The sequence below is a fragment of the Enhydra lutris genome, unplaced genomic scaffold, assembly GCF_002288905.1.
Source record: "Enhydra lutris kenyoni isolate GAN:26980312 unplaced genomic scaffold, ASM228890v2 scaffoldscaffold12, whole genome shotgun sequence".
Lineage (NCBI taxonomy): Eukaryota > Metazoa > Chordata > Mammalia > Carnivora > Mustelidae > Enhydra > Enhydra lutris.
In genome coordinates this window covers 25,532,962-25,560,778 of record NW_019154096.1, presented here as the reverse complement: position 1 = coordinate 25,560,778, position 27,817 = coordinate 25,532,962, and the positions used below count along the sequence as shown (strand labels likewise).

At 55.8% G+C, this 27,817-nt stretch overlaps 1 protein-coding gene across 1 annotated transcript in view; it reads right to left on the bottom strand.

Moving 5' to 3' along the window:
* Positions 1–23,890, bottom strand: part of LOC111144669 (cadherin related 23) — a 354,437-nt gene extending 330,547 nt beyond the window's left edge. Inside the window, exons 1-2 of the mRNA XM_022499070.1 lie at positions 23,824–23,890; positions 17,083–17,160 (exon numbers count right to left, since the gene is read on the bottom strand). Coding sequence (XP_022354778.1) covers positions 17,083–17,160; positions 23,824–23,890 — 145 coding nt within the window. The remainder of the gene's footprint in view (positions 1–17,082; positions 17,161–23,823) is intronic.
* Positions 23,891–27,817: the final 3,927 nt, after the last annotated feature.

The following is a 27,817-nucleotide window of genomic DNA, read 5'->3' as shown; positions in this document are numbered from 1 at the left end:
CACGTGCGCTGCCTCTGCGGGAGGTGGTCCCTGACGGGGGTGGAGACGCCAAGTCCCACTTGCTTGATGGACCACCTGCTTTGCCTCTGTCCCCGGGGTGTGGTGGCGGGAGCCGGCCAGCAAGGCAGGGGTGACATGCAGGCTCCGTGGAGACGTTCCCTTCTGAACAGCCCACTCTTCCCACCCTTGGGAAGAAAATTATGACTTTCTCAGGGAGGAGGTTTTTTATTTTTTGTGTTTTTTCCTCTCCCCTCGTTTGGCACATGGCACTAATTTATGACTATTTTCCCAAGTCCGCTGAAGTAAGAGGGTAATGGCTTTCAGCCGTTTCCTTTCTCTCACCTGTCATTCACCGCTGGCTACCTGATAGGACTGCAGACAATGTTCCAATCACAGGGGCTGTTGTTTTTTTTTTTTTTTTTTTTTCCCAGGGAAGCGAAGAATTCATAGTGGCCGTGGGGAGAGTTATTTCACTCCCGGATGGAACAACGTCAGGTAAACAGCTGTAAAAATTCATAACCAGCGGGGCTGCCTCTGGATAGGGGGTGGGCACATCGCCCACAGCTCGGGCTCGGAGCTGGCCTGGCTGGGGGTCTGCAGAGCTGGGGTCAATCGATGACTCAGGGCCCTCGGCTTCCATTACCCCAGTGGACTCTAGCCTCTCGACCTTGAGCAGGTCACACTGCTTCTCTATGCCTGAAGTATTCCAGCTGCTGCCTGGAAAGAATGTTCTTTGCCCTGAGAGGCAGGGGGATGATGACCAGTCATGGACCACAATCATCTAGAGCTCAGGTGTTCCCTTGTGGGGGTTGCCTGTCCCCATGTGAGGGACAGCTGGCGGACTGCCGAGTCTCAGTGGCTCGTATGAAAAGCTGAAGTACTCTGTACCAGCACCATTTCTTCAGATTCACAGGGATCACAGAAACATTCTCTCTCCTTGCTGTCCCGTACAGCAAGCCCTCTACATGTGCCCGCTGACGGCTCGAGAAATGTGGCCAGTGCGGGTGAGAAAGTGAGTTTCATGTTTCCATTTAGGTTGTAATTAATGGACTTTAAATAACCACATGTCTAGTGGCTGCTGTTCAGGATACTGTAGTGTTATACCTGGATGCTTGTAGCATCTCATACCGATGATGGGCCCTCCTCTGTGGTTGTGAGGACCAAATGCGATAATGCGTATAAAGTCTGGGCACCTAGCTGGCCGCTCTTATTAATACTATCAGACACAATCAGAAGGATGGGAGGGAAGGGGGTCTGAATTCAGGAGTGTCAGGCTAGAGCAGCCCTTTAAGTGACCTCCTTTCCTGTCACTGGTCTTCAGTGTAACTGAGGGACACGTGGGACCCAGGACCAGGGCTGACCATTAGCTGTCCAGGAGAGGTCCTGGTGTCTTGCACTGTCCTCCTCCTCCCCACGCCCCACTGCTCACACTCTTGGCATGATTTGGTCCCATAAGGAGGAATGATCAGCCCAGGCTCTGGCATGGTGGGGCTGAGTGAAATTGCTTTCGGATGAGAAAAGTCTTATCACAGATAATGGGTGGGGCTCAAAACACCCCTCTTCTTTGAAGCCAGAGTATCCCGGGGATGTGGCAGGACCAGCTGGCAGGAATGACCCCTGGGGACCATCTCCTACGGCCCTGCAGGCAGGGACTCACTGACGGGCTGCCCTGGGTTATTTACAACTCCTGTGACCATGGGCAAGTTCACTGTTCCGAGCCTCCGTTTCCCCATCAGCTACGTAGAGCCCTAAATACCCAACTTATGGGTGATGATGAAGGTTGGATTGCAATAACACATACAAACGGGTACCTCGTAGGCACTCAGTAATCAGAAGCCGTTACCACCACCATCACTTCCCTTATCCGGAGGGAGAAGGGTACACTGAGTGAGAGGCTAGTTGCTGGTGGTAGACCACCCAAGTTCAAATACTTGCTCCAGCCTCACTCACCAACTGTGTGCTCTTGGGCAAGTCGCTGCAACTGTCTGTCTGTTTCCCCACCTAGGAAACAGTGATGATAAGGATGGCACCTTCCTCCCAGGAACATTAGAACAATCAAAAGAGCGCACAGTAGTCCCAGACACAGAGTAAGTACTCTATGCACTGGTTAAATTCAATAAGTGGCCAATGGAAGAGAGCTCAGCAGCCCTGGGTTTAGATCTGTTGACAGCAGAACCGTGCCCAGCGAAAGCAAAGGGGCAGCGGATGAGGAACTCAGCACAAAAACTACAGGCAAAACAGAGCAATTCTAACAACCCAGTGCCTTTGACCTGAAGGATCCTGGCTCTCGGACATGCTGGGGGAAATTTGCCCCCACTGACACTTGCTCACCAGAGAGTTAACATCCTGATTTATGGCCGGGAAAACTCTGGCAACAGAGCCAGCTGGTAAGAGAATATACACTTCCAGGGGTGCCTGGGAGGCTCAGTCAGTTAAGCCTCTGCCTTCAGCTCAGGTCATGATCTCAGGGTCCTGGGATCGAGCCCCACTTCGGGCTCTCTGTTCAGTGGGGAGCCTGCTTCCTCCTCTCTCTCTGCCTGCCTCTCTGCCTACTTGTGATCTCTCTCTGTCAAATAAATAAATAAAATCTTAAAAAAAAAAAAAAAAGAATGCACACTTCCTTCACCTTTAGTCCTGCTTTTCCTGCCATTCACCCTCCTCACCCAACAGGGGAGGCTGAGAAAGGGACACTCTCCAGCGTAAGGAATGGCGGTGGAAGGGAGGGAGAACCACCCTGTCCTTGTTCCTCATCATTCTTTCCATGGCATCAGACTGGACAGAAAACACCTGAAAAGGAAAAGGCAATCCTTGCCACGCAGGTGAGGGCAGGTGGGGGTTCACTGGCCTGGATGGTGTGCCAGGCTCTGTGCTGGGCCGATGTCACATGTCACAGCCCATATGTCATCCCTCCAAATAAGGACACTAGGCTGGAGCAGGGACAGCACCCTGCGGCTCCCAGGCAGAGCCTGTCTTCTCGATGCGGCCCCTGGTCTAATCTCAGGACGCAGCCTCCTTACTGTCATTTCTGAAACGGACTCTCATATTTACATTATTCGGAGCTGAAAGGCAGGGACGCTTTTCCCAGGGCCACGTTTCTGGTCAATAAGGTAGGTAATCTTACTGTTAAAATATACATTCTCCTCAGCCCATCCTGAGCCCCACCACGATGAAGCTATTTTCATCTAGGACAGAGGGAAATGCAGCTAGTAAACATTTTGATTTTCCTAAACTGGCCTTTAGGCAGAAGGAGAGGCGTCCATCCTCAGAACTAATGCTCTCTAAGAGAGAGGCAGGGACCATGCGAGGCTCAGACTGTCAGCCTCTGAACAGGCATTTGCTTCTAGAAAGCACTTGTGCATGGAGGGCTGGGTGAAGTTGCCCAGGTGGGACTAGAGTCACTGTCTCTGCCACTGAGCACCGGGTAGGGGCCGGCCCTGTGCTCACCACATTCAGAACTTCCTTCGACAACCACAACAGCTCTGCAAAGAGCACCGGACCAGCTCCATTTTAGAGATGAGAAAAGAGAGGCTCCCGGAGGTAAAGGAAGTACTTGAGGCTTTGGCATGCCTGGGGTAGAGCCAGGGCTCTGGGTTCCTCCCACCACGGCTCACGGGTCCTCACACCACACTGAAAGTGCTCAGCCGAGAGCTGGTGACCGATGGCTTGGCTGCTGATGGTGAGGACAGCGGGTTCCCTGGCCTCAGAAGCCACGTGCCCTTCTTCTTCCCCCTCCTCCCTGCTTGGGCCCTGAAACACCCGCCCCTTCCACGAGATCACATCTCTTTGGGCAGGGCTTCCTCGAAGCAGGTGGTTGTGGGGGGGGCACCTGAGGAGGGAGCAGTTCCCTTCTCCTTAATTGACTGTAAATTGCTCCAGAGCTTTTAATGAAGGCCATCAGGAGTAATTATGTCTGCCACACGGCCACTCTGTGTAAACACCGAAGGCGGGGCTGGGGGCTGGGGGCAGGCCGCGGTGGGCATCTCACATCTGGGCTCTCCTGCTCCTCTCTCCCCTGTGGACCTGTCTCAAGTCACACCTCTGTCTCCCGAGGAGAAGCCACAACTGTCGCAGGCAGGGACCATGCAACACAGGCAGCCGGGTGAGGGGCAGTCCTGGGGAGCCCCACACCGGGTCCATGGGGTGGCCACCTCTGGGGCTATGGGATGGGCAGACCTGGACGGAGGACTCATGCCAGACCCACCAGGAGCCAATTCCAGAGGCAGGGGAGAGACATGGCGAGGGCAGCCGTCTCAGTGTGGGGTCCCCAGACCACAAGCACCTGAGAACCTGTGGAAAATGCATATTTGTGGGCCCCACGTGGGCTCACCTACTGAGTCAGAAACTCGGTGGGGTATGGTAACAAGCCCTCCAGGGGGTCCTGAACTGCTGGGGAGAGGGAAAGAACAATGGGAGAGACCTGCTACCCTCGGCTTACGAGATGGGGAAACTGAGGACTGAAGAGCTGAGGGCATTTACCTAGGGGCACACAGCTGGGAACGGAGCCAAGAGCACCCCGAGGGTTGGACTGTCGGATTCAAACCTTGGCACTAACACTTCAAGTCAGGGCACAAACTTCTCATCTATAAAGCGGGGTCAGCAGTGGCCCCGTGAGTCATCCAGGGGACAAGAGTGAGGGAGCCCAGCACAGGCTCTGTGCGCTGTTTCCCCCCAAGGCTCTGCCATCACACTCCAAGTCCTGTGATGTGACAGGACGTAGAGAAGGGCAAGAGCGAGGAGATGCGGACTGTGTTAAAAAGAACAGGATGCTGGTGTCAGCACCACCCCTGGACAGACACGGAAGATGTTAAACGCGGAAGGAATGCCACCCGGGGCCAGTCCCTATAAGATGCTCCAAAGGGGACACCAAGAAAGGAAGGACCTCACTGTCTAGCCATTGTGTATTCCAGGCAACCCCACCTACCTACAAGGCTTTAAGACATGGTCCTTGCCCTCCAGGAGTTTATAACTTGGTCTGTCCCCTAGAATACCAAGGTGCTGTGGGGGAGGCTGGTAAGGACAGACATCCAGGGTGACCGGGGCTGACCTGGGTGGCCAGAACCCCACAAGCGGCTTTGCGGCCCTGGCCTCATGCCCTGGTGTCAGTGCCGAGCAAAGCTGAGCCCACAAGGTCACCTCCCAAGTAGCATACTGCGTCCGATCGGCCAGGGAATCCGCCAGCCTGCAGAGCCCATATCACAGGCCATGAGGCTGGGCTGACCCCGGGGAGACAGGCTGCCACAAATCAAGCAGATCCGCTGCAGGCTCTCATTCACTCACCTCCACTCTACCCCGCCGGTCTGAGGAGCCTGGAGCCAGGGGGCCACACAGGGACCCAGCAGGGACCCAGCAGGGGGGCGCCGCTGTCCTCACCCGTCATCCTGGGGCAGGACTTGATGAACAAAGAGGGAGGGACAATGACCTGCTCGCCAAGAGGCTGGAAGCTGCTTCTGGGGGACCAGACAGGGCAAGCTAGGTGCCTGGGTGCTGCTGGCACCGCTCGCCGGGAGAACGTGGGAGACAAACGCCACCTCCCTGGCCGTCAGGCTGAGTTATCCACGACATAGGGTTTCTCTAGAGAGCTCATAAAGCAGCTGATGTGGCGAAGCAGGTCTACACTCAATAATCCCTCCATCTCACTCCGGTCGGACGCCGGCATATTCATCTTGAATTATCTTTTTCAAAGGCCGAATCAATCCTAGGAAGCGTCGGGGCTCTGGCCGCTCACAGTCTTGCTACCGAGAGAGCCAGGAAAGTAGGGTCCCTGAGCAGCGCTAGGACGCCAGGGGGTGGGGACGGAGAGAGGCGGTGGAGGCACGTCCTCTCCCTCGCCCGACGGCATGGGGCCCATGGGGACCAGAGTTGAGGCTCTTGTCCTCTGGTTCACTGTGGCATGCAGACAGGGTCGAGGAGGGCAAGAGAGGCCAGAGACGGTGGGTGAAGTGCTGGTACCAGCCCCGGGGAGGGAACCTACTCTGATCCTCACCTACCCTGATCTCCTCACCTCCAGGGAGGGTCAAGTATTGGTTATGGAGGGAGAAAGACCTGAGTTTGAACCCAGCTCTGCAACTTCATGACCATGAGCCTTGGGGAGGTGACCACCTGGCTAAGCCTCAGTTTTCCTCATGTGGAAAATGGGCTCAATAACCATCGCCTTCATGGGGTACTGTGAGCATGGAATGAGCAGGCAGGCAAAGCCTTTGCACAGCACCTGGCAGACAGGAGGGACACCGAGAGGGCGAAGGTAGGCAAAGTCTGCCCTAGATCAGAGGGCCGGCCAAGGGGCCTCCAGAATCAGGCAGAGCAGACTCAGGGGCAGGGGAGCAGGCAGACTCTAGGCGCTCTGGGCAGACTGGGATGAATGGGGAGCAGCAGCAGGAGGCACACCACCCATTAGCAGGTGGGTGACCCTCATTGCCCAGTGAGGCAGGGAGGTGTCCACAGCTCCAAGGGCCCACCTGTCACCTGCACCAGTCTTAGCAGACAGCCGCACCAACTGGGTTCCTGGTCAGGCCAGGAAGGGGAGACCAGGGACGTCTGGGACTCTCCCACCTAGAAAGGGAAAACATCCTTTGGGAGAATAACACATAAAACCTTAGCAAATATTTATGTGTTAGACACCGTGGGTGTTGGCCACTTGGGTGTCCCCAACCTGCTTCTCACCTAGTTGGGAAAAGCACTAGTTAATGATGACTATTAATAAAGGTTAGTGTCTATTAGTGCCAAGCACAGTTCTAAATGCCTAAAGTTAACTGATCTAACCCTCGCCACCCCCCTATGAGTGTACACAGTGTGTTCATCCCATTTTCCAGCTGAGTACACAGAGGCAGAGAGAGGTTATGTGGCTGGTGGTACAGGCCACACTTGCTGAAGATGCAGCAGAGGGCTTCTTGGAAGAGGAGGCACTAAGGACAAGCGGCTCGATAAAAACAATATCCACCATTTGTACGGGAACTTTCTTTTCAAAGCTCTTTCATGAAGCTCCCTGTGAAGTTGGCTAGGCAAGGACGATCATGCCTGTTTCTAGAAGAGGAGAATGAGGTTCAGAGCGGCTACAGGTCGTGCCTGAGGTGACCCAGCTAGGAAGTGGCAGAGCTGGGATCAGAAGCCACACCTCAGCTTCTCTCCCAGTGCCTGGTGCACCACATCGGGGAGAGGAAACAGGCAGGTGCCAGGGGAGGGGACCCGGGGGGAAAGCCCTGCACCAAGCGCCCACTTTCCCGAGCATGCACACCGTCTCTGACAAAACCCCTGGAGCTCCGATTCCGGGCTAAGCTGCAGGCGGGCAGTCGGGCTCCCAGGTCCCCTGAGCCGTGTAAAGAACAGCAGGGGCGAGGGGTGTGATGACAAGTTCCAAACCAGCTCTGCCGGCGCAGTCTACCCAGCCAGCTGGAAGGTTGGCGGCTCTTGTCAATCACACCTTTCGGCTGGCTCCTGGGGAGCCCAAGTGTTCCCGGGCGGCTGCAGGCTCACCTCCTCCACCGGTGACACGGCTGAGCCCAGCTCCCTTGTCAGCCCACTGGCTCCCCGCAGAGGAAGTGCCTGCTGCTGGGTCACAGCCCAGTCAGCCGATGCCCCCACTGCCTTCTTGGTGGGTCACAAGGAAGGGTTGTAGGCCTAGGAGCAAGCAACCTGGTTGATCCCATACGCTCATCTATCTTCCCTGTCACTTTTTAGCAATAGATCCAACTCCGCATCGTGTGTCCGGCAAGGATTAGCATTTTTGGTAATGCAGGGAAGTGAGCCCTGGACAGGGAAATTGACTTGCCTAGGCTCATTCAGCTGCACAAGCTGAACTGGGCCTGGGCGCCCACTCCAAGCCGTGCTGGCCACCATCCCCTCCCCAGAGCAGTTTGTCTTCACCCTAGGCAGACCCTTGGCCTCTGAGACCCTTTCCCGGTGACAGATTGTGGAAAGGCCCAGACTATCCTGGGAGGGTAGCACAGTGGGGTATTAAAGGAGGACACCAGACCCAGAATTCTTAGGATCCAAATCCTGACTGTGTTGCGGGAATCTGGGCAGCTCGCTTGACCTCTGAGTCCACAGCACGGGGACCATGACTGAACAGACTGCCCATCACTGCTGCAAGGATTCAATGAGACCACGCAGGGAACCCAACGAGTAAGACGCAAGTCCTAAATAATTACCGTTATTATTTTTATTTTTAACCACAACAACCTATTTCTGCCATCCAGGACACAACACAAATTGCTTGTTCTATGGTTGGCCGGCCTATTCCAGCACCTTCTGAAATGCCTCTCCTATGTCTTCAGCCTGTCAAAACCCAACTGCTCACTGCTGCCTTTCCTATACAGCCTTCTCTGTCCCTGGGCCCAGGGTGAATTCCTTCCCACTCTGAGCATTAGCAACATCTGTAGCTCCTGCCTTCCACTCGCCTGGGGTGGGCTGGGCACTTACCATGGGTCCCCTTCTCCACTCCTAATGGGGGCTCCTTCAAAGCAATGACCCACACACAGAATCCCCAAGTTGTGGTTAAGTGCACAAGCCAGGGGTCAGGCAGCAATACACCCAAGCCCAATTTCCAGCCCATATAAGCTGTGTGAGCCTGTGTAAGTTGCTTAACCTCTCTGAGCCTCTGCCCCTCCTCTGTAAGGTGGGGGTATATGAACCACTTTCTGGGTTTGCTACAAGGATTCAACGGACCATGTGTGTGAAGTGCTTCCCTAGACACAGAGCAAGTGTGGAATGAAATATAGCTGCTGCTTCCCCAGCTACATTGAATGTGCATGTCTCTACCCCACCCCTGAGCACGGCCTGGCACAGGTGTCCGGTGCAGGTCATTAATGGCCTATCCACACGACAGGTGGTACATCATCGTTATCATTAGTGTTATTACAGCAGCATCCAAAATGCCCAGCCCACCCCTGTCCACGGGTTGAGGGGCAGTCTCTCCACAGCCGGAGCTGTCACAGGCTCCAGATGTGTCCAGGGAGGGGTCTCAGGGGAGTGGCTACAGAGCATAAGATAAGACCACTTCCTGCCAAGGGTATACCCTTTGAGGGCCTATGTTACCCTGAAGAAAGAGAGGAGACAAGGCCACAGAAGTTTCCAGGCCCTTCCAGGGATCCTGTGAGTCACCCTGCTCCTACTCCTAGAAGGAACAGTAAAATCCCTATTCTGAGGTCACCAGGAACACAGGGCCCCGGATGCCTTGGGTCCCAGTGTCTGATCATCTGGACGGAGGGCGAGTCACCTTCTTCCCTCCAAAGTCTTACACCATCCCCCTTCCAATGCCAACAGCCCCAGGGAGCCTCTGGGCTTCCTCATTACTTTCCTTAAGCACTGTACCCCTGACTGTGGCAGCTGGGAGGCCCCTTCTCCGAATCTCAAGTCCCAAGCTCCCAAGCTGACCAACCCCTTTGTCCCCAGGCCCACAGGAGCCCAGTGCCTGCATGGGCAGAGTCCCCTCCAGCCCCTTCTGCAGCTGGGCTGTGGGGTCTGGGCAGTCTTCAGTCTGGAATGTAACAGTCAGTCTCTGGAGCCCTTGGGCATGCTCCCCACCATGGGCCTCAGTTTCCCCATCTGGAAACGGGGAGTGTCCGACAAAGGCAGTGGTCATCGAGCTGCCTTGCAGAAGGCCCTAAGCTGTTCATCACAGGCCTTCAGAGGGTCCTTTGGGTGCGGGGTGAAAATGAACACAGGCATCTCCTGATGTGACATCTCCCCAAGGTCTACATTTGGACCTAACTTCACCCACAGATGATTATTTCTCCTTAGCATTATTATCGTCTAAGACACTATATATTTTCTATATTGGTAATAGGCTAGCGGGCTACACAGCCTCTGTACAGGTGGTTGGCAGAAAAGCCCAAGCCATGTGCAGGGCACACACCCCCGATACCTGGGACTCTATCCCTGGAATCCCCATATCTAATTCCCTCCAGCCCCGTCATGCCTCTGGCTTTGCCTCCGACCCTTGCCAACCAACTGCTCTGGGGAACCAGGACCTCCTCTTCTCCGTGTCAGTCCTAAGGAATCCTTTGGTTAAGAGAGAAACCATTCTCACCCCGTGATTCCTTCACCCTCTCCTGAGACATGATTTCTTCTCTTTACAGAATGGGAGAGGGGCTCAGGGAAGAGGGACAGCATCCTCTAGGACACTGGATACAGGGAATGGTCCCAGGAGAGGTCGAAACCCCTCCCAGACACCCCCTCCTACCCACCCCTTTCCACATCTGCTTCGAAGCCCCACGCCCCGCAGATCTGGCCCTCCATTCATCCCAGCAGTCCTGGTGCTCAGAGCTCTGTAGGGACTCCCCGCGGAGCCATTCCCAACGCTCACCGGCACTCTGCTCCTCCATCCCTGCGACCGCTACTGTGGGGTCAGCCCACCTGACAACTGCTCTCCTCGGGTCCAGACGGAACAGCTGGGCACTGATGGCGTTTGCTGGCAAATTAATCAGCGCCGACCGGCCGCGGTGCCAGGCACTGCTGGGCCCGATCCATCCTGATGAATCCTGGGCTCCCGCCTTAATGGCTCCTGACAAGACTAATTAAGTCATGCAGGTGATTAGCGTGGGTATTATCACCTGAACTGTGGCTCAGGATGCTTTGAGGGATCCTGAGGAGGTCTGCTGGGGGGAAGTCGGCTCCCGGTGCAGCGACCTTGGTGACCAGTGGAGGGTCCGGGAGCCAAGGGGAGGGGGCTCAGCGAGCCGTGCTGCATCCACTTGACCTCGTGCCTTCTTTGATCGTCCCTCTAGACTCACTCAGTGTCTGCTGAGGTCGTCTTCATACCCCGCGCCGTGCCAGGCACAGAGCGCACGCAGGCCCGGCTCGCTCGGGGGCCAGTGGGAGACGCCCCGCCTCTCCAAGGCTCCCTGTGGGGGCTACGGGAGGCCAGGTGTTGAGAACCCTTATCGGAGGCCCTGGCAGGAGTCTGGCAGTCAATAAACGCTGGCTAATATTATCGCTCCACATCTTACATTATACATAAAGACTAAAATTATAATTAATTGTAACGTTGATATTAATAAAAGTAGTAAGTAAAAATGAACAGCCGACGGGGAGTTGCCCACAAATAACTGAGGATACTCGCTGAGAGCTTGCAGAGAGGTGAATACAAAGCCAGGGGGCAGGGCGGGGTGGGGGGGCGGGGGGGGAGACTCACAGAGCAGGTGACATCTGAGCTACACGGGGAGAGAGGAGTGGGAATTCCCAGGCAGGAAGGGGAAGAGCACTTCCTGCCGAGGGGCGGGCCAGAACGGCACAGTGGGGAGACAGAGGAGAGGTGTTGGGCTGCTGAGTGTGGCCCCGTGGCTGGAGATCGGGGCGCCTGTGGGAGTGGTGGGTGACAGGCCGCGTTGAAGCATTCTCACTCCTTTCGTGAGGCCCTTGGGTGGCTTCTGGCTGGTGGTGTTTAGAACCAGGATAGAAGGAGTGATGTTGGTGGGGACATCACCCCCTGCAGGAGCTGAGACATGAAGATCAACGTCACGGCCAAGGGAGATGGACTAGATGTCCTCCACCCCTTACAGAGCTCCTCTGTCAGCCCTGAGGGTCCCCACCAAACACACGACATGCAGCCCTGGCAGGCTGCTGGAATGATAAAAACATGACCTCGGCACAGGCGAGCATCGTCATTCACAAGCACAGGCACGCACAGCGTCTGTGCCATCTGGGGCACACGCTCTCCCGGGCCCACTTCCTGGGCAGCCATCCCTGTCATCACCAACACCTCACTCCTGACACCCTTGGGAGGGGAGCACGTGGGCTGAGACTGCAGGAGGGAGGGTGAGCCAGCACCGAGCCAGCTCCAGCCCCTGCCAGTTGGAGTCCCCCCACACACATGCACTAACCTCACTCCTTCCCCCATGCGCCCTGAGCCCCAGGCTCAAGCCAGGCCCGGAGCTGGGTTCTGGGGACATGGAGATGGTCCGGGCCACCTGGAGGCAATGACAGTGCAACAGCGGAGGCAGATGAACAACAGAGCCACAAGAGCACTGTGACTGGGACTAACAGGAAAGAAAGCAGCACTTGAACCCTGCCTGGAGAAACCCAGGAAGGCTGCAGGGAGGGGGCAACATCTGAACTGACCAGACTGACCAGCGGAGGCTCACTCACCATGTTCCGAGCAGCAGGAGTAGCCACTGCAAGACTGAGGTGGGGAACCCGCCTTTCATGCTTGCAGAGCTGCACAGGGTAGAGTGAGTAGGGGACAGGGGAGGAGATGAAGTCTGACAGGGAACTGGACGTCCGGCAGCCTTTGTGTCATTTTCATTCCAAGTGCGATGCAGGACTTGAGCACACCCCATGAGGGGCTTTGCCTTGGCTTCAAAAGCACCCCTTGACCCCTTGGCTGCAGAGATGGGGAAAGGCTGTAGCTGGCCAAGGGGACAGGGAGACCCCAGAGACCATTAAGAAGCTGCTGGGCTAATCCAGGCCTGGACTGTGGTGGCAGGGGCCGAAGGGGCAAGAAGTGAGAAGATTCTGGAAATATTTTGAAAGTGGAGCCAACAGGGTTTGCTGATGTAAGCTGAGGGAGAAAGGGAAGGCACCAGACGACCCCGAGTTTCTAGCCTGAGCAACTCAGGGTGGGGGTGGGATGCAGGTGCAACTGAGACGGGCAAGCCTGCAGGGGACGTGGGGTCTGGGGGAAGGGCAGGAGTCTGGCCCGGGCACACTGAGGCTGGGAGCCCTTCCGACACCCAAGTAGAAATGCTGAGCACAGAGGTGGGCATGCAAGTCTGGAACGTCTTCTGTGAGGAGGCCCAGGAAGGAAACAGAAGGCTCTGAATTGCCAGCATACAGACAGGACCCGAAGCCATGAGACCAGAGGAAATGGCCATAGGGCTAGAACATGGGAAAGGCATACAGGAGCTGGGCCCAGGGCCCTGCAGAGCTCAGAGAGGCAGGAGGCATATTGGAGGCTAAGGAACAGCCAGAGAGCTGACGCCTGGAAGAGAAGACCGACAGCCGGAAGGCCACAGGTCTGAGAATTGAGGACTGGCTTGAGCCACCTGGAGATTGTTGGTGAACTTGACGTGGGCCATACTGGTGAGTGTCTGCAGTGGATTCAGGAGGTCACCTGGAGACAGCATCAAGAAGCATTCATCCCTCATCCTAAAGGTACCATGTGGCCATACACTGCTGACAGCTGGGGCCACCGTGGGGGCAAGGCCACCAGCCCAAGCAGGCATGGAGTCCTTGACCTGCCCTCGCTCTGCCCCTCCCAGGATGGCTTGGCTGCCAGTGACAGATAGTCACATCTGCAGCAAGACACACAGGGACAAGGGGGCCCTGAATGTTAACAGGCTGGGGGCCGCGGTTGGAGCAGAGCTACCTAATGACATCATTTGGCTCCTGTCTTCCCTGGCTGGGAGATGGTCCTCAAAAAGAACATCAGGCAGAGGGAATTGGAACTGGAGATGGGTGAGGAGATAGAGCGACATGACGTGTAAGCCTCCGCAAGAGATCTGGGATGGTCAAGCTGCGCCCTCCCACTCTGCTCCCCATATGCTCTGCTCCCCACACTGCGGGCTGGGCTGAGGCGGGCACGTAGAGAATGGAAAGGCTCAGAAGGTTTGCGCTGAATCCCAGTCTCAGTCTCCAGCCCGAGAGAGAACATTCGCAGAAACTGCAAACCCAAAGAGCCTGCAGGCAACTCTACTCCGATTCTTAAAAGGAATCTGAAGACACGTTAGTTAAAACACTGTATGCTACCCCAAGCACTCAATAAACATAGTCATTATAATAATATGTATTATACATATATAGTGCGTCATATGTTATTATTATTAATCTGTAAGGCTCCAGTGGTCCGAATCAGGCTCAGTGGGTGGGAGTTCCAGGGACAGATTTCAGATTAATATTAGGAAAAACTTTTCATCCCCAGAACTGTCCCACAGCCCATGTCTTATAAGGATCACGAGCTCCCCATCATCGTGCATTAAGCAGAAGCCAGATAATCAGCCCCAGAGCTACCCACAGCTCTGACCTCCACTTTCAGACTGGCTTGGGCTCTGCTTCCAAGTCACTGGTATTGACCAGCCCACTAGACCCAGTTCCTCTCTGCACTTGTCTGTCCCCACCGCAAAGCTGTGGCTGGCAGGACAGCTCAACCAGTCATCCTTGGGCCACACATAGGCCTTCCTTTCAGTAACAAAACACTCCAGGTATGGAATCCAAAGAGGGGGCCCTCCCATCCCCATTTTACAGGCTGGAACACTGGCGTTCAGAAAGCAAAGGGCCAGTGAGAGCCAAGCCTCCAGGTCAAGTCTCTGGGCCACCCTGTTCCACACAGCAAGCAGAGGTCCAGCCCCTTGGACAAGCTGTTTCAACCCCTACCCTCGCACTGGCCTCTGCTGGTCCGAGGCCTGCACCTGCCCCAACCACGTGGGTCCACATCAACTTCTGAATGGCCCAGGGCCACAGAGGTGACAGCACTCAGGGAAGGTCCCCAGGCCTGTTATCTGAGGACCTGGAGATATACCGGGCTAGTAGGACTACCCAAGCTAAAGCCCACAGGGCCCATCTTTCTAATGCCCTCTCATTGGTGAGATGGGAGGTAAGGCCCAGAGAGGGGCAGCGTTGTGCCCAATGCCACACAGTGAGGAACAAAAACTGAATTCATGCTTTTCAAGCCAGAGCTTCCTGCCTGATCTTGATGCCAAAGGAAAGGAGGAACTAGGAGGGTAAGAGCCAGCTCAGCACCAGCCCCTGCCCAGAGAGAGGAACTGAGCTGTCTTCCAGCTCACTGAGCTCTCTCTCATTCCTACGGTCCCCCAGAGCCAAGAATCAATCCCCATTGCACCAGACGGACGCCCCTGCTGGGACTGCCCGGCGCTGCCTTAATGGGGCCGTGTCCTAGCAGTTATTCCTGGAAGCCGATCGATGCTAGCATTTGCAGAAGACAATCAAGAACCAGAGCCAAAGGTAGCTAGAGCAGGGCCTGCTGGAGGACTCCCTGCAGTGGGGGCATGGGCCTAGGGCTCATCACTATCAGCACTGGCCGACCGCTATCCTCCCCACCCCCCACCTTTCCAGCCCTCAGGCCTCTGTGAACCCCACACTTGGAGCTGGGCAGGCTCACACCTGGAGTGGATGGAGCCAGCACGGCTGACCTGGAGCTGCCTTCCCCTGGTCCATTAGTGGCTCGGCCACACCTCTGCCTCAATGGCCCACCTGTCCCTAATGTATTCCCTCCACCACAGATGGGGTCAAAACAGACCCTTCTGAAAGTCAGCTGCAGGAAACAGTGTGAGAAGGAAGGAAAGAGAGACCTTTGGGTCTCTGCTTGAGGCCCATCACCTCCCCAGATCCTCTCCTGCTCCCACCTGCCTCTGCTCTATCTCCAGAGGGACACCCCTTCCTCCTTCAATCCTCTACTGGGACTAATTCAGATATCCAGCCTGGCCCCCATCAGCCTGAGGTTGACTTGTTTATGCCCTCATCCAATTCCTATCTGGGAGCACGGCGGCCAGGCCTAGCACAGAGGGTGCATGCCCTCCATGTCTGATAAACTGAGGAAGCCCCTAATGATGACGAAGGCTGCTAACATTCCTTCATTTCCTGAGCCGCACAAACCAGACACCTGCTCTCCTCTCTCGGCACTGGCCCCATGCTAGGCCTAGGTGTGGGGAGAAACCCCAGATGAATCCAGAAGCCCACAAACGGGTCCTGACACAACCCCAGAGGGAGAAAATAGCTCAGCAGCACCCCCAAGAGACTTCTAGGTACGCTCTCCACCCCCCACCAGGAGGATAGTAAGCCTGTGAAAGAACATTCCAGAGAGACAGGCAGCCTCCTTCTTGGAGGACCCTTTAAATACCTACATCCACAAATCCAGCCTTTCAGTGCTGATCCAAGGGGGCGGCTAGTCACCAGAAAAACTGTCACATTCCACAGAGCCCCCCCAACCCCAACCCCGCCATGGGCCCTAGAAATGAAATGGCCCTGGGTGGTGGGGACAATCCCCACAATAGTCAGAAACACACCTGCTATGCCCTGTCCCCACCTGAAAAAAAGCTTCCATCAGGAAGACTGGAAGGAAAGGCGTCTTCAGGGGCTGCTTTCATGCCCCCCAAAGAGCAGGAGAGAGACTGGAGCCTGCTAAGGCTCCCCTCTTCAAGCAGAGATTCTCTTTGAAGAATTTTGCATCTCCTCCATCACACAACTACATTTGATTTTAGATAAAAGAGTGTTTAAAAATGACCTACGTGTTCAATACCTTCACATCCCTCCCCCCTGCTTGCCATCCCACTTCATTTTCAAGGACAAGTGACACTCCAGAAAGATGCACCAGGCCAACCCCAGATGTACACTGCTTCTGGTGCCCACCCCCACCCCCAGACCCGAGAGAGAGAAGCTGCAGATGACAGGCACATTCCCTACAGTGACACCCACAAGAATGAAGATGGAGGAGGGAATGTGGCTGGAGGCGGGACCTTTCCAGGCCCCGCTGTTTGCAAGCGAGCTCCCAGGAACGAGAGTCTTCCCATCAGCATGGCGGCAAGATGGGTTTGTTCCAGGAACCCCCATTTCTTGAGACACTTCTGGTCCTCAGAGCCGAGCGGACACCACAGGGCAATGTGTGCCCATCTCCAGCCGCAGGTACAGAAGCCAGGCGCTCCGGAAGAGGAATGAGCGCCGAGCTGGGTCATGAAGTGACTCAAGCTGGGGTGGAAAGGTACGCTCGTGATCACCTCCTAAACAGCCCAATTTTTTTTTCCTCATGACCAAAACAGGCACACTCAATGCAGAAAACTCAGCGATCACAGCCAAGTACAAAAAGCTACACAACAAACTCTATGATGGCTGCCTTCTTTAAAATTTCACAGAGAAGAGGAACGAGCCATTTGTAGAACAAAATGAGTGCAGGAGTAGAAGTCAAGCACCTTGGGCTCAATGTGACAAATCCTTGGATATTTCAAACTCCCTTGTGTTGGAAGGAGCAGCCCTAGGAAGTACTGAGTGCCCCATCCCTGGGGACAACCAAGGAGAGGCCATACGAACATCATGGAAGAGTCTCCAGTGATGGGTGGAACATGGCCTCCATCTCTAGGATCCCCTTCACTTGGGGGAGCGGAACCCACCCCACCATCCAGTGGCCCTGTGCCAACTCACCCACAGGCGTGTCCTCGCTGATCAGCAGGTACGTGTCAAAGAAGTGGTTGGTGAAGAAGGGCAGTCGGTTCACCTGGCCTGGAGGTCAGAGGACAAGAGCGTCAGTCAAGTACCCTCAGGCCAGCTTCTGGAAGGAGACACGGAGTGGGGGCCGCAGAGGGTGTGGAACCTGCACCCAGCGCCTTCCTAGGACCCCAGCGAGTCCCCGTCCAGCCTCGAGGTAAATGGGGAATAATGCGGGTGGGGAGGTCCTACGGTCATCGAGACCACCAGTGCCATGCGGCCCTGGCACCCTGGGCACCACATGGAGACGTGCTGAAGCATGAAATACAGGCAGGGCTGCAAAGACTTGAAAAAAAGACTATGAAAAAAATGGGTGTAAAATATCCCATTAACCTTCGATATGGATGACGTGTTGAAATGAAAATATTGCAGATATATTGGATGGAACTTATTATTAAAATGAGTTTCTTTTCTAATGCAGCTCCTAGAAAATTTCAAGTCACACACATGTCATATTCCTGCCAGGCCGCATGGCAGCAGGTGGCAGGTATGCGTGTCGAGGCCCCGGGCTGTGCCCCAGAGCAGGGCATGGCACTCGGGGGCTCTCAGCAGCCATCTGTCATGGGAAGGCGTAGCCAGCCCATCCCACGGGGTGTCACGAGAACTGCCATCTATGGGACCTTCTCCCTCCATCTTCGCAGGACAGCCAGGGCTATCCTGTCCCCATCTTACTGTTGGGGAGAACAAGGCTTGTAGGGGATCCGCAGTCACTGGCCCAGGGTCACACAGTGAGTCAGTGGCCTAGGCCTTACGGGGCCCCTGGGTGTTTGGCCCTGTACCACTCTGTGACGGCCTTGGGGTAAGGGCCGGGTCTGGAGGGAACTGGGGCAGTACCGGTAGGAGCCCTTCACACCACAAGTCCCCCACATGAGGCCTCCCTGAGGCTGGGTTTACCTGTCACCCGAGCCCCCTCTCAATGGTCTTCAGTAGTGTGGTATAATAGAAAATATATTTGGGGGGCACCTGGGTTAAGTCTCTGCCTTCAGCTCAGGTCATGATCTCGAGGTCCTGGGATCGAGCCCCGCATCGGGCTCTCTGCTTGGCGGGGAGTCTGCTTCCCCTACTCTGTGCCTGCCTCTCTCACTACTTGTGATCTCTCTCTCTGTGTCAAATAAAATCTTAAAAAAAAAAAAAAAAAAAAAAATATAAAAAAATATATATATATATATATATATATATATATATATATATAGTCTTTGTCCAAGTTCCTGGCACAGAACTCCAAAATGCCTTAGAATTTTCGGAGCGAGAGGAGTGTCTTTTGTCCTTTGTAGGGAGGCCCTTTTGAGCACAGCTGAGTTTACGCTAGTGAGGGGACCTGGGATGGGGCTGGTGGCAGAAAGACCGACTAGATAGACAGTGGGCACTTTTAGCCCCAGTGGGACCTGCAGGGAGGGGAGGAGGCTAGAGATTTAAGAGATTAGAGAAGTTTCCAGGAGGTGAACATAGCTCCGTGCTGGGAGGGTGGGGCCCCTAGCGAGGACATGGAAGTTTCCCACTGCCCTCAACCCCGCTCCGTCTGGCCGCCCCTGAGCTGTACTCTTTGTTTAACCCAGTAAATGTAAGCAACATGCCTCCCTGAGTTTTGAGAGTCATTCCAGCTGATCAAACCTGAGGAGGGGTTGAGGGGAGGTGGTCAAAGGAACCACTGACTTAGGACTGGTAGGTCAGAGCACAGGGGACCTGGGACCTGGGACTGGCTGTGAAGTGGGGGTGATCTTGTAGGCCTGAACCCTTAACTCTGTATGATCTGACACTAACGCCAGATAGAGTCAGACTGAATGTAAGTCAGACACCCACTCGGTATCCGGAGAATTGAAGAACTGGTTGTTGGTGTGGGAAGACACCCGGAAGTACACGAGTAAGGAGGGCACTTCCTCTTCCACCCCTGCCAACCAGTGGGTAGCGGGTCTGGCTTTGTACAGGGCTGACATTGTGCTGCCCTAAGCAGCTCCCGCTGGGTCCTCCGGGGACTTCCTCAACAGGCATGGGACACAGCCCTCCCGTTCCCCATTTCTGCTGACCTGGGGCTCTCTCAGGGCCTGTGACTGCCTGAAGAACAGAGGCCAGCTCCTGGGAAGTGAGAAGGCTGGAGCCGAGGAAGAGCACTTGCCCCTCCCGCCTGAGATGGTTCCTAGTGGGGGGTGGGGGGGCAGAGGGTGGCATCTTTTCCTCTTCCCCCTAAATCTGCTCAGAATGATGCCATTTCTTTTTTTTTTTTTTTTTTAAGATTTTATTCACTTATCTGACAGAGAGAGATCACAAGTAGACAGAGAGGCAGGCAGAGAGAGAGAGAGAGGGAAGCAGGCTCCCCGCTGAGCAGAGAGCCCGATGCGGGACTCGATCCCAGGACCCCGAGATCATGACCCGAGCTGAAGGCAGCGGCTTAACCCACTGAGCCACCCAGGCGCCCCAGAACGATGCCATTTCTGATCCCTCAAACATTCTGGCCTTAATCTCGCTTCCTGGCTAGGACTGCTGACTCTTCTGCCTTCACCAGTCCAAGTCCTAGTCATCTTTCAAGTTTCATCACAGATGCCCCTTCTTCCAAGAAGCCCTCCTTGATCGCCATTACCATAAACATGCACTCATATACATTCCTCCACCCTCTCATGCCAGGAATCCAGAGCCCCTCGCACATATAACAGCCTCAGAAAGAGGCCACTGGTCAAGGGCCTTGTCTTTGTTTGGAACTTTGCTGTGCTTCCTTCTAGCTGCAAGATCTACCCAGGCCTCAGTGTACTCAGGTGTAAAATAGCAACAGTAAGACTTACTTCACGGTCATCCTGAGGATTAAGTGAGATTACATACGTAAAGCACTTAGCGCCATGCGCCAGCACCCAGCCAGCTTTGGATAAAGGGTGGCTACTATTAATACTGGTATTAATGACGGGCTGCTTCGGATCGCCAAGAGAAAGCCTTGGGCTCCAGTATGGGAAGCAGGCTGAACTCAGGGAGAAGGCTCAGGGGTGCCCAGAGAATACAGCGGTGGGCTTGGGCAGCTGGGGGAGGGAAACCAGCAAGGGAAAAAATCGCCTGCAGCAGCATTATTCACTTTAAGATTTTCTTTTACAGGACCTGCCGATAATCAGCTGCAGAGAGCCCTGCACGGGTAGCTGGCAGGGCCTCGGGGGCACGTATCCCCTGCACATACTGAGCAGGGCCAGCGTTCTTAGAACAGTCCTGCTGCCTCCAGTGGCCCTGTGGCCCTGGGTGGCCAGGGCAGCGCCCAGAGACTGGGAGGGCTGGGGGGTGGGGAAAGGGGCTCATGGACAGGTTACTTGTTCTCTTAAAAACCACTGCCCAGGCACTGAGCCTCTGTCCTCCTGAGGCAAAACGGCTGTTTCAGGAGCTCTGAGACCTCTATCCAGGCTGGACTGTGAGTGGATACCCAAGGAGAGGGGGCACAGGGGACTTCGGTGATGGAGAGTCCAGGCTTCCCATGCCCCCCACGCCCCACACACCCCGGTCCCCCATGAGCTTCCATCCAGCGCTCACTCTGTCCTGGGGGCGTCTCCCTGCCTCCCCCGGCCACCCTCACTGATTGTTCCCTACACAGAAGAGAGGAGTCCACCAGCTCTGAAGATGGCAAACAATGCCCAGCACTGAGCTTCTCACCGCCATAGGCCTGAGGGGCGAAGGGAGCAGGGAGGCTCACAGAGAACAGCACTCGAGGAGCTGCTGCTGCTGCTGGATGAAGAAGATCCCGGAAGGGCATGGAGGAGGGCAGTGTACTGGCCCAGGGCACCTGATCCCAGAATGACTGACGCCAGACACAGTGTGGGGATGCCAGGCCAGGGAGCACTGACTTCACTCAGGGTCATGGGACAGGGATTCCTCCTCGGGCTTGACGAGCACGGGGAAGTGCCAGAGCCTGGAAGCAGCTGGGCAAGGATCCAGCCCACACCTGCCTCCCCAGTTCTCTGATCACTGATGGGGGCAAGAGGCCTAGTGGCTCACACTGAGATCCATGTCGTGAGGAGCCCCCTGACAGGGAAGGAGCACTGGGCAGAGAGGACAAAGCTAGAGGCCTCACGAGCTCCGTGACAGTTGCTGCTGTGTGGCCTTGGGCAAATCTTTCTGTCCAGCCCCCATTTCCAAGCTTTAGGATAAAAGCCCCACAGGACCCTCCCATCCTGCACCCCTGCCAGAGGTGTCCTGTGCACTGTGTCACTGTCACAGTGGCCGCAGTGCAGGCCCTCAACATCCTGGGGGCCTGACGTGTTGCTGTCGGGCCCGAGTGCTGGTAGCCCTACCATCAGGAGCCCCCATGCCCCCTTCCTGGGAACCAACAGCAGGACCAGCGGGAGGCCCTGGGGCCAGGCCACACGGGGATGGGGCAGGGCATACCGGCTCAGTCCTTCACTTCCTACCTTCCCAACCGGCCCACAGAGGCCGGGGAGAAGGAGGGGAAGCTTTAGCAGAGAGAACAGGACAGGCTGATAAGGGGGGGTTGACAACTAGGGCGGTTAGTCCGTGAGACTGACCCATCGCTGACAGCCCGGGATGGGAGGAAATATCCACTAAGGCTGTGCGGGGAGAGGTGACGGGGGATGGTCTGCGGAAGGGTTAGTGGTCAGGGCGGGTGTTGGAAGGGCAGGGTGCAAAGAGGGTGCTTTTCAGTCCCTAAGTCAGCCATGGTCTCACCGTACCAAAGGAATTAACACTGGTCACCTCAGACAGGGACGGGGAAGAGGGGACAGTACCCAGGAGTGAGAGAGAGAGCACGTGCCCCTCACATACACGCAAAGCCGACCAGCCCCCAAGCAGGGCGGCTTTGCCACAGAGTTGCTGGGTGGTCTCAGGCAACTTGCTCAACTTTCCTGTTTTCTGTGCCCCAGTTTGCTTCCCCCGGAGAAAGAGCTCATAATCAAAGAGCTAACACGTACTTAGGACCTAACACGTACCAGACGCTATTCTAAGGTCTTAATATGTGCATGAACCCAACCGATCATCCTGACAACTGAAGGAGGGGAGTCCTGTGGTCCTTCTGACTTTAGAGATAAGAAAGCTGAAGGACAGAGTGGCTAAGACACTGCCCCAGGGAGGCCACTGGTGAAGGGAGGCTGGAACCCAGGAGTCCTGGCCCCGTGCTGCTCCCTTGTGCCCGCCTGAGACGCACGAGCCATGTTCCATCCCCAGGGCTCAGGAGGAAGCTGCCACTTCTGCTGAGAATATAGCTGAGCTCTCGGCACCTGTTTTATTTTTACATCTGTATTTCTTCTTCACAGCAGGGGGAAGGGCATGTGCATCCAAGGTCACAGAGCCCCTGGGGAGACTGAGGAGAGTGTCCTGGCTTCTACCATACAGCAGAGCCAGAGGGTCAGAGCTGTCTTGGGTGTTCCCATGAAGACCTCCCCAAATGCGGCTCAGAGGGCAGGTGGGGGAGTGCTAACCCACGGAGGATCAGAGACCCTGACAGAGGCTCAGCCACGCCCTGCTTTGCACGACCTTGGATCAGCTGCTCCTCCAGGTCTTGGTTTCCCTGCAAAGTCAGCCCAGAGTTGAGAGAGGATCTGAGAGCCCCTCTGGCTCTGCCCCGAGAGTCTGTGAGCCTACATTGTAATCCCAGGCTGCCTGGATGGGAGTGAGCTCCCCATCACAGAGGCACTCCAGCAGAGAGCCTTCCAAACTCAGGGGCCAGGAGAGGGGACCTTCGGGGGACTGTCGGGAGGCCCGCGTGAGGCTGGCTTCCTCCAGAGACTCCCCGACTCCTTGGAGTTGTCAAGGGAGCTGGCCTCACTCAGGAATGTGTTTGCCCACATCACCAGGCACCCTGTGCCCACAGCTCCTCCCCAGGGACACCCTGCTTCAGGAGACACTGGGCCAGCCATGCCTGCAGTCCTGGCCTCCCTTCAGTGCAGTCCAGAGCTGCTTTGCTCCTTGCCACCAGCTGTCTGAAAGCCAAGGGACAGGCACATGCCCGGGTCTTTCCCGGTCTCCTCTATGAGCACCCGAGTGGACACGCATCTGCCTACTGCAAGGGCAGGGGAAGGAGGGCGGGTCCCCCATCCACCCCGCCCCCCGCAAGGTGAAAGAGTTCCTCACCGCCACGCTTTTGCTCAGGCTGTTCCCTCCTCCAGGATTCCCTTCCTCCTGCTCCCCTCCTCTAAAACTACTTCTCAGGCTTCAAAGCCCAGATGAAACCTTTCCCTCCAGCTGGGTCCCTCCTGTTCCAATGAGTCTTTTCTCCTGAGGGGCTTCTTTGGAGCTGGGTCCATCCTTCAGTACCACTCTGCTCACCTGTAGTCTATGTGGTAAATCCTGGCTGTGTCTTCCTCCCCAGCTAGGCTCTGGGCTCCTTGAGCGTGACCCATTGCTTGCACACCCCGGAGCCGGGCACCACAGACACACATAGTGTCACATGGCGGGTGCTCACACGACAGCTGGGAAACTGAAGAGAACTGAGGCCAGGCCTTGCATCCCACGAGGATGGTTGGCGGCACAGACGCCTCCTGCCCCAGGAGCTCACTCCTTCTAAGGCTCCTCCTTTTCCCTCTCAGAGAGGCTGGTATTTTCAGCCCTGGAAGTGCTACAGCCACCGAGGCCACAGAGGGAAGTGTCTGCCTGCTCACACGCACAGCAAGGCAAGGTCTGCAGGCCCGGAGCAGCCCTCTCCCAGCCCCTGCCCCAGAGCACAGACCCCGTGGGGCAGGAAGGGCAGAGGATTGGACTTACCCCAGCATCCAGAGGTCAACACAAACAGCCAGGCCACGAGGCAGCTGGAGGCGGCGTGGCACCTCATGGCTCCTGGGGACACAAGAAAGGAGAAGGTGACAAGTCTGCTCTTGGAACTCCTCCCACACTCCCCCACCCCTGCAGCTCCAGGGAGATCTGGCCCGGGGAAGAGGAAAGGGAATCACCTCACATTGGGGTGGGGGGAGCGCATGTGGGAAAGAAGACAGGGTCTGTGTCACTGGGTTTCGTCCTCATCCCAGGCTGCGTATGACACGGCGGCCTGGGCTGGTGGCAGGGGCATGGGGCCGTCAGAAATGCATGACTGAGGCATTCTGAGGCATTCACAGCTTGGTGGGAGGAGGGGGTTGTTGCCTTTGGGACCCCAGGAATGATAGGTCTTGGTTGGTCTGGGGACAGGGATAGGAGATGGGCACTGAGCGGGATGTCTGGGGCCTAAGAGAAGGTCTGGCAGGCCCAACAGCCCGGATCCCCCAACCTAAGTGCCCAATGGGCATGTCTTTCCCCACTTTTTATATCTACCATCTTCTCTTAAAAAGTTGAATATGAGAGGAGGCAGCAGGCCACTGTGTCCAGAGAGGCACAGAGGGGGTAAGTCATAGCACAGCAAGTCTGTAGAAAGCTGAAGCCAAACTTGTGGCGGCTCAGAGGGAAGCTCCAGTGAGATCTGGGGTCCAGCCCCCAGAGGCTCAGCAAGGCAAGATCCCACCTCTAAGGGTGTCGGGGAAGGAGACTGTGCCTCCCACCACAGCAGTGCCCCTGGTCCCCCGGCCCCTCCTTACCCTTGTAACAGCTCAGGGACGGGCCTCCCGGAGACCAGCCGTGACACCGGGAGGGGGGGAGGCCCACACTTCTCAGCTGGGAACCCCCACCTCTCTCTAAAATGTCAGTCCTGTTAGTGCAGGGACACAGCCCACACACCTCTGCATCCCCTCAGGGCCTAGCCAAGGGCCTGCACATCATCCTCTGGTTTAACCATTTGCTCAGAGACCCCGGGCTCACGGGGGCCCAGGTCAGAATTGGGACCCAAGTTGACCTGCCACCTCCCTTGTAGATAAGCGATCAGGAAAGACACTGGGAGGTGAAGGAAACTAAAGGGAACGGATTTTTGGAGAGACTTCCTCCTCTCGGCATGATCTAGGGGCAAGAGATTCCAAAAGAGACACAAGGTCAGAGCCCGTCATCCCAGACCCAGAGAGGCCTTTGTCAGCCCGGGCCCCGTGAGTGGTCCGTGACATAACTGGGTCGAGGTTCCTGACACACACGACCAGCGATGGCCTGTGATGCCCTTTTGTTTCCCTTCTAACACTGTACTTAAAATGTCATAATTACTAGGCATGAAACAGCGATTTGAAGAATAAAAGATTCTAAGATGTACTTAAATAATGAAAGATGACCCCCCCCTTCATGCATTCCTATATTTCCACCCCCTTGAGCTTTGGGACATTAAAAGCCCATCACAGGGGTACCAACCAATATGTTACACGGGCCAGGCCGGGAATATCAAAGAGGGAGAAGCCAGGTGGGTGGGGAAGATGGCCTCTGAGAAGCCACGGGCTCTGTCCAAAAGTGGCAGCCACTGAAGTGTTCCAGCCAAGAGGGAATGTGGACCCAGCATAGCCGGACCTTCTGATTTTTCTTTTTCTTTTTTTTTTTTTTTTAAAGATTTTATTTATTTATTTGTCAGAGAGAGAGAGGGAGAGAGAGCAAGCACAGGCAGACAGAATGGCAGGCAGAGGCAGAGGGAGAAGCAGGCTCCCTGATGAGCTAGGAGCCCGATGTGGGACTCGATCCCAGGACGCTGGGATCATGACCTGAGCCGAAGGCAGCTGCTTAACCAACTGAGCCACCCAGGCGTCCCCCTTCTGATTTTTCTTCATGAAAAACTGGCAACGTAGCTTTTTATATGAATTCGGTTTTTTAAACGTTGGCAAATAATTGCCCTTCCATGGCCCTGTCTGGATGTGTCTGCTGGCCAGAGTGGTCAGGCACGCATCCCAGCAGGCTCTCCTCCGTACCCGAGCAAACACGTTCACACCGCACAGACGTACGGAGCAGCGTGGCTGTGTTTGTCTTCACAATCATGGAGGGTGTCTCTACACAAAAGAAACTTGCTTTTCTTACATTACAGTCTTTCACGGATGACCCCCCAGGTCAGCGCTACTCCATCGACACCCTTCTCTCTAGGAGCAAAATCATAGTTCAGAGTGTGGATGTGGCAGAAGAGACACGAGCATCCCTAAGCTGGAGCGTTTGGGCGTTTCTGGGGTCCCACCACCCCAGGCAACACCGCCATGGCCCGCCCTCCGCATGTCATTGTTTGGGGCCTCTGGTTGCTCTTGAATGTGGCTCTCCAGCTGCAGCATCCCTGGGCTGATTAGCTCCAACACCGAGCATGTATGTAAACCTTTATTAGACACCACCGTATCACCTTCTAGAAAGGCGGTGGCAATGCCTGCTCCCTCCAGGTGTCGGAGAGGGCCTCTGTGCCCACCTGGAAGTGATCCCTCTCTTAAATGGCATGGCATCGTTGCTTTCATTTGCGTTTCCCTAACTACTAGTGAGGTTGAGCACAGTGCCTTTTGCTAAATGTTCAAACCACTTTCCATCTGTTATCCTGTGTTAGCCTAGCGTCTCCTGCCCAGAAGCTAGCCAGCACTGCTAGCATTATCCCTGATTTACAAGTGGAGAAACCAAGGCACAGAGCAATTAAGTGACAATCTGACATCTCCTGGTGAGTGAGTGTCTTTAAAAAAAAAACCAAACCCCAGCCCTCTGCCTTTCTAAACCAGATGTTATAAGAATTAAAGAACATCTGCCAAGAACATTGTCCCCAAAGAGCGGGGGAGGGCGGCCATCCCGGGGCTGCAGGAAGTTTGCCATGGAAGGAAGGAAGGAAGGAAGGAAATGAACACTTACTAGGGCCAACTCCCCCAGACCAGAGATTTTCAGACGTATCCTTTTATTCAATCCTCCCAAATGTCTCTATAACATAGATACTCGTGTCCCCATTTTGCAGAGGAGGCAATGAAAGCTCCAAGAGGTCCCCCTAAGGTGGGCCCTGGCTCCCTCACACCCTGCTGCTGTCCCCCATCCCCCGCACACTGCCCACCCCATTTCCTAGCGGAGAAAAGGGAAGGCATGGCCCTTCCCTTGGGAGGCCGATACACAACACAATGGACACGGGATTCATGTCTGCAAAGAGGTGTGCACACGTGTGCGACACACACACACATGCAAAATGCATCTCGCTTCCACAGCACTGGCTCAGGCTGACACCACCAGGCATGTCTGCTTTGCCTTTGGAGGCCATCACGGTGCCTCGCTGCCTCTCTTCCGTGGGTCAATGGCAGCCAAACACAGCACTGCATCTGCACGGATGGCGGGGCCACCACCAGAACAGTGTGAAGCAGCGGCCGCGGTGGGTCCACGCTGACTCCATCCTGAGCTTGCAGCAGGGCGGCCTAGACAGAAGAGCGATGAGGGGCACAGGCTCCGAAGGGTGACGCGGAGTAGCCAGGCAAAGGAGGGTCCATCCTGCCACTGGGTTTCCCCCGAACTCCCAGGTCTTGCTCTTCCTCTGGCCCCTTTGGTGATGGGAAGGAAAGCGAGGCCCAGAGAGAGAGGCTAATGGCTGTGGGAAGCAGCCCAGGGGCCCCAACCTCCAGCCCAGGTACCATAATGGATGCTGCATGGCGTGCCCTTGACAATGGGGCTGCACAAGGGGCACGCGTCCCCTGGGAGAGCCTGACCTTGCCTGTCCTGTGCACCAGCCCTCCCACCTCCCACCCAGCGCGGCTGCAGGGCCTCCTCCATCATGTGAGGCCGTACCGCCCTCAGGGGGGGCCTGAGCTCCTACCAACCTTCATCAGTCCCCACTGGACCAGGAAACAAACACCCAGTCTTTTGTGCTGGGCTTCCTCTCTAGGCCTGGGATAAGTGCCAGAGACAGGCCCCCAGAGATATAAGCAGAGTC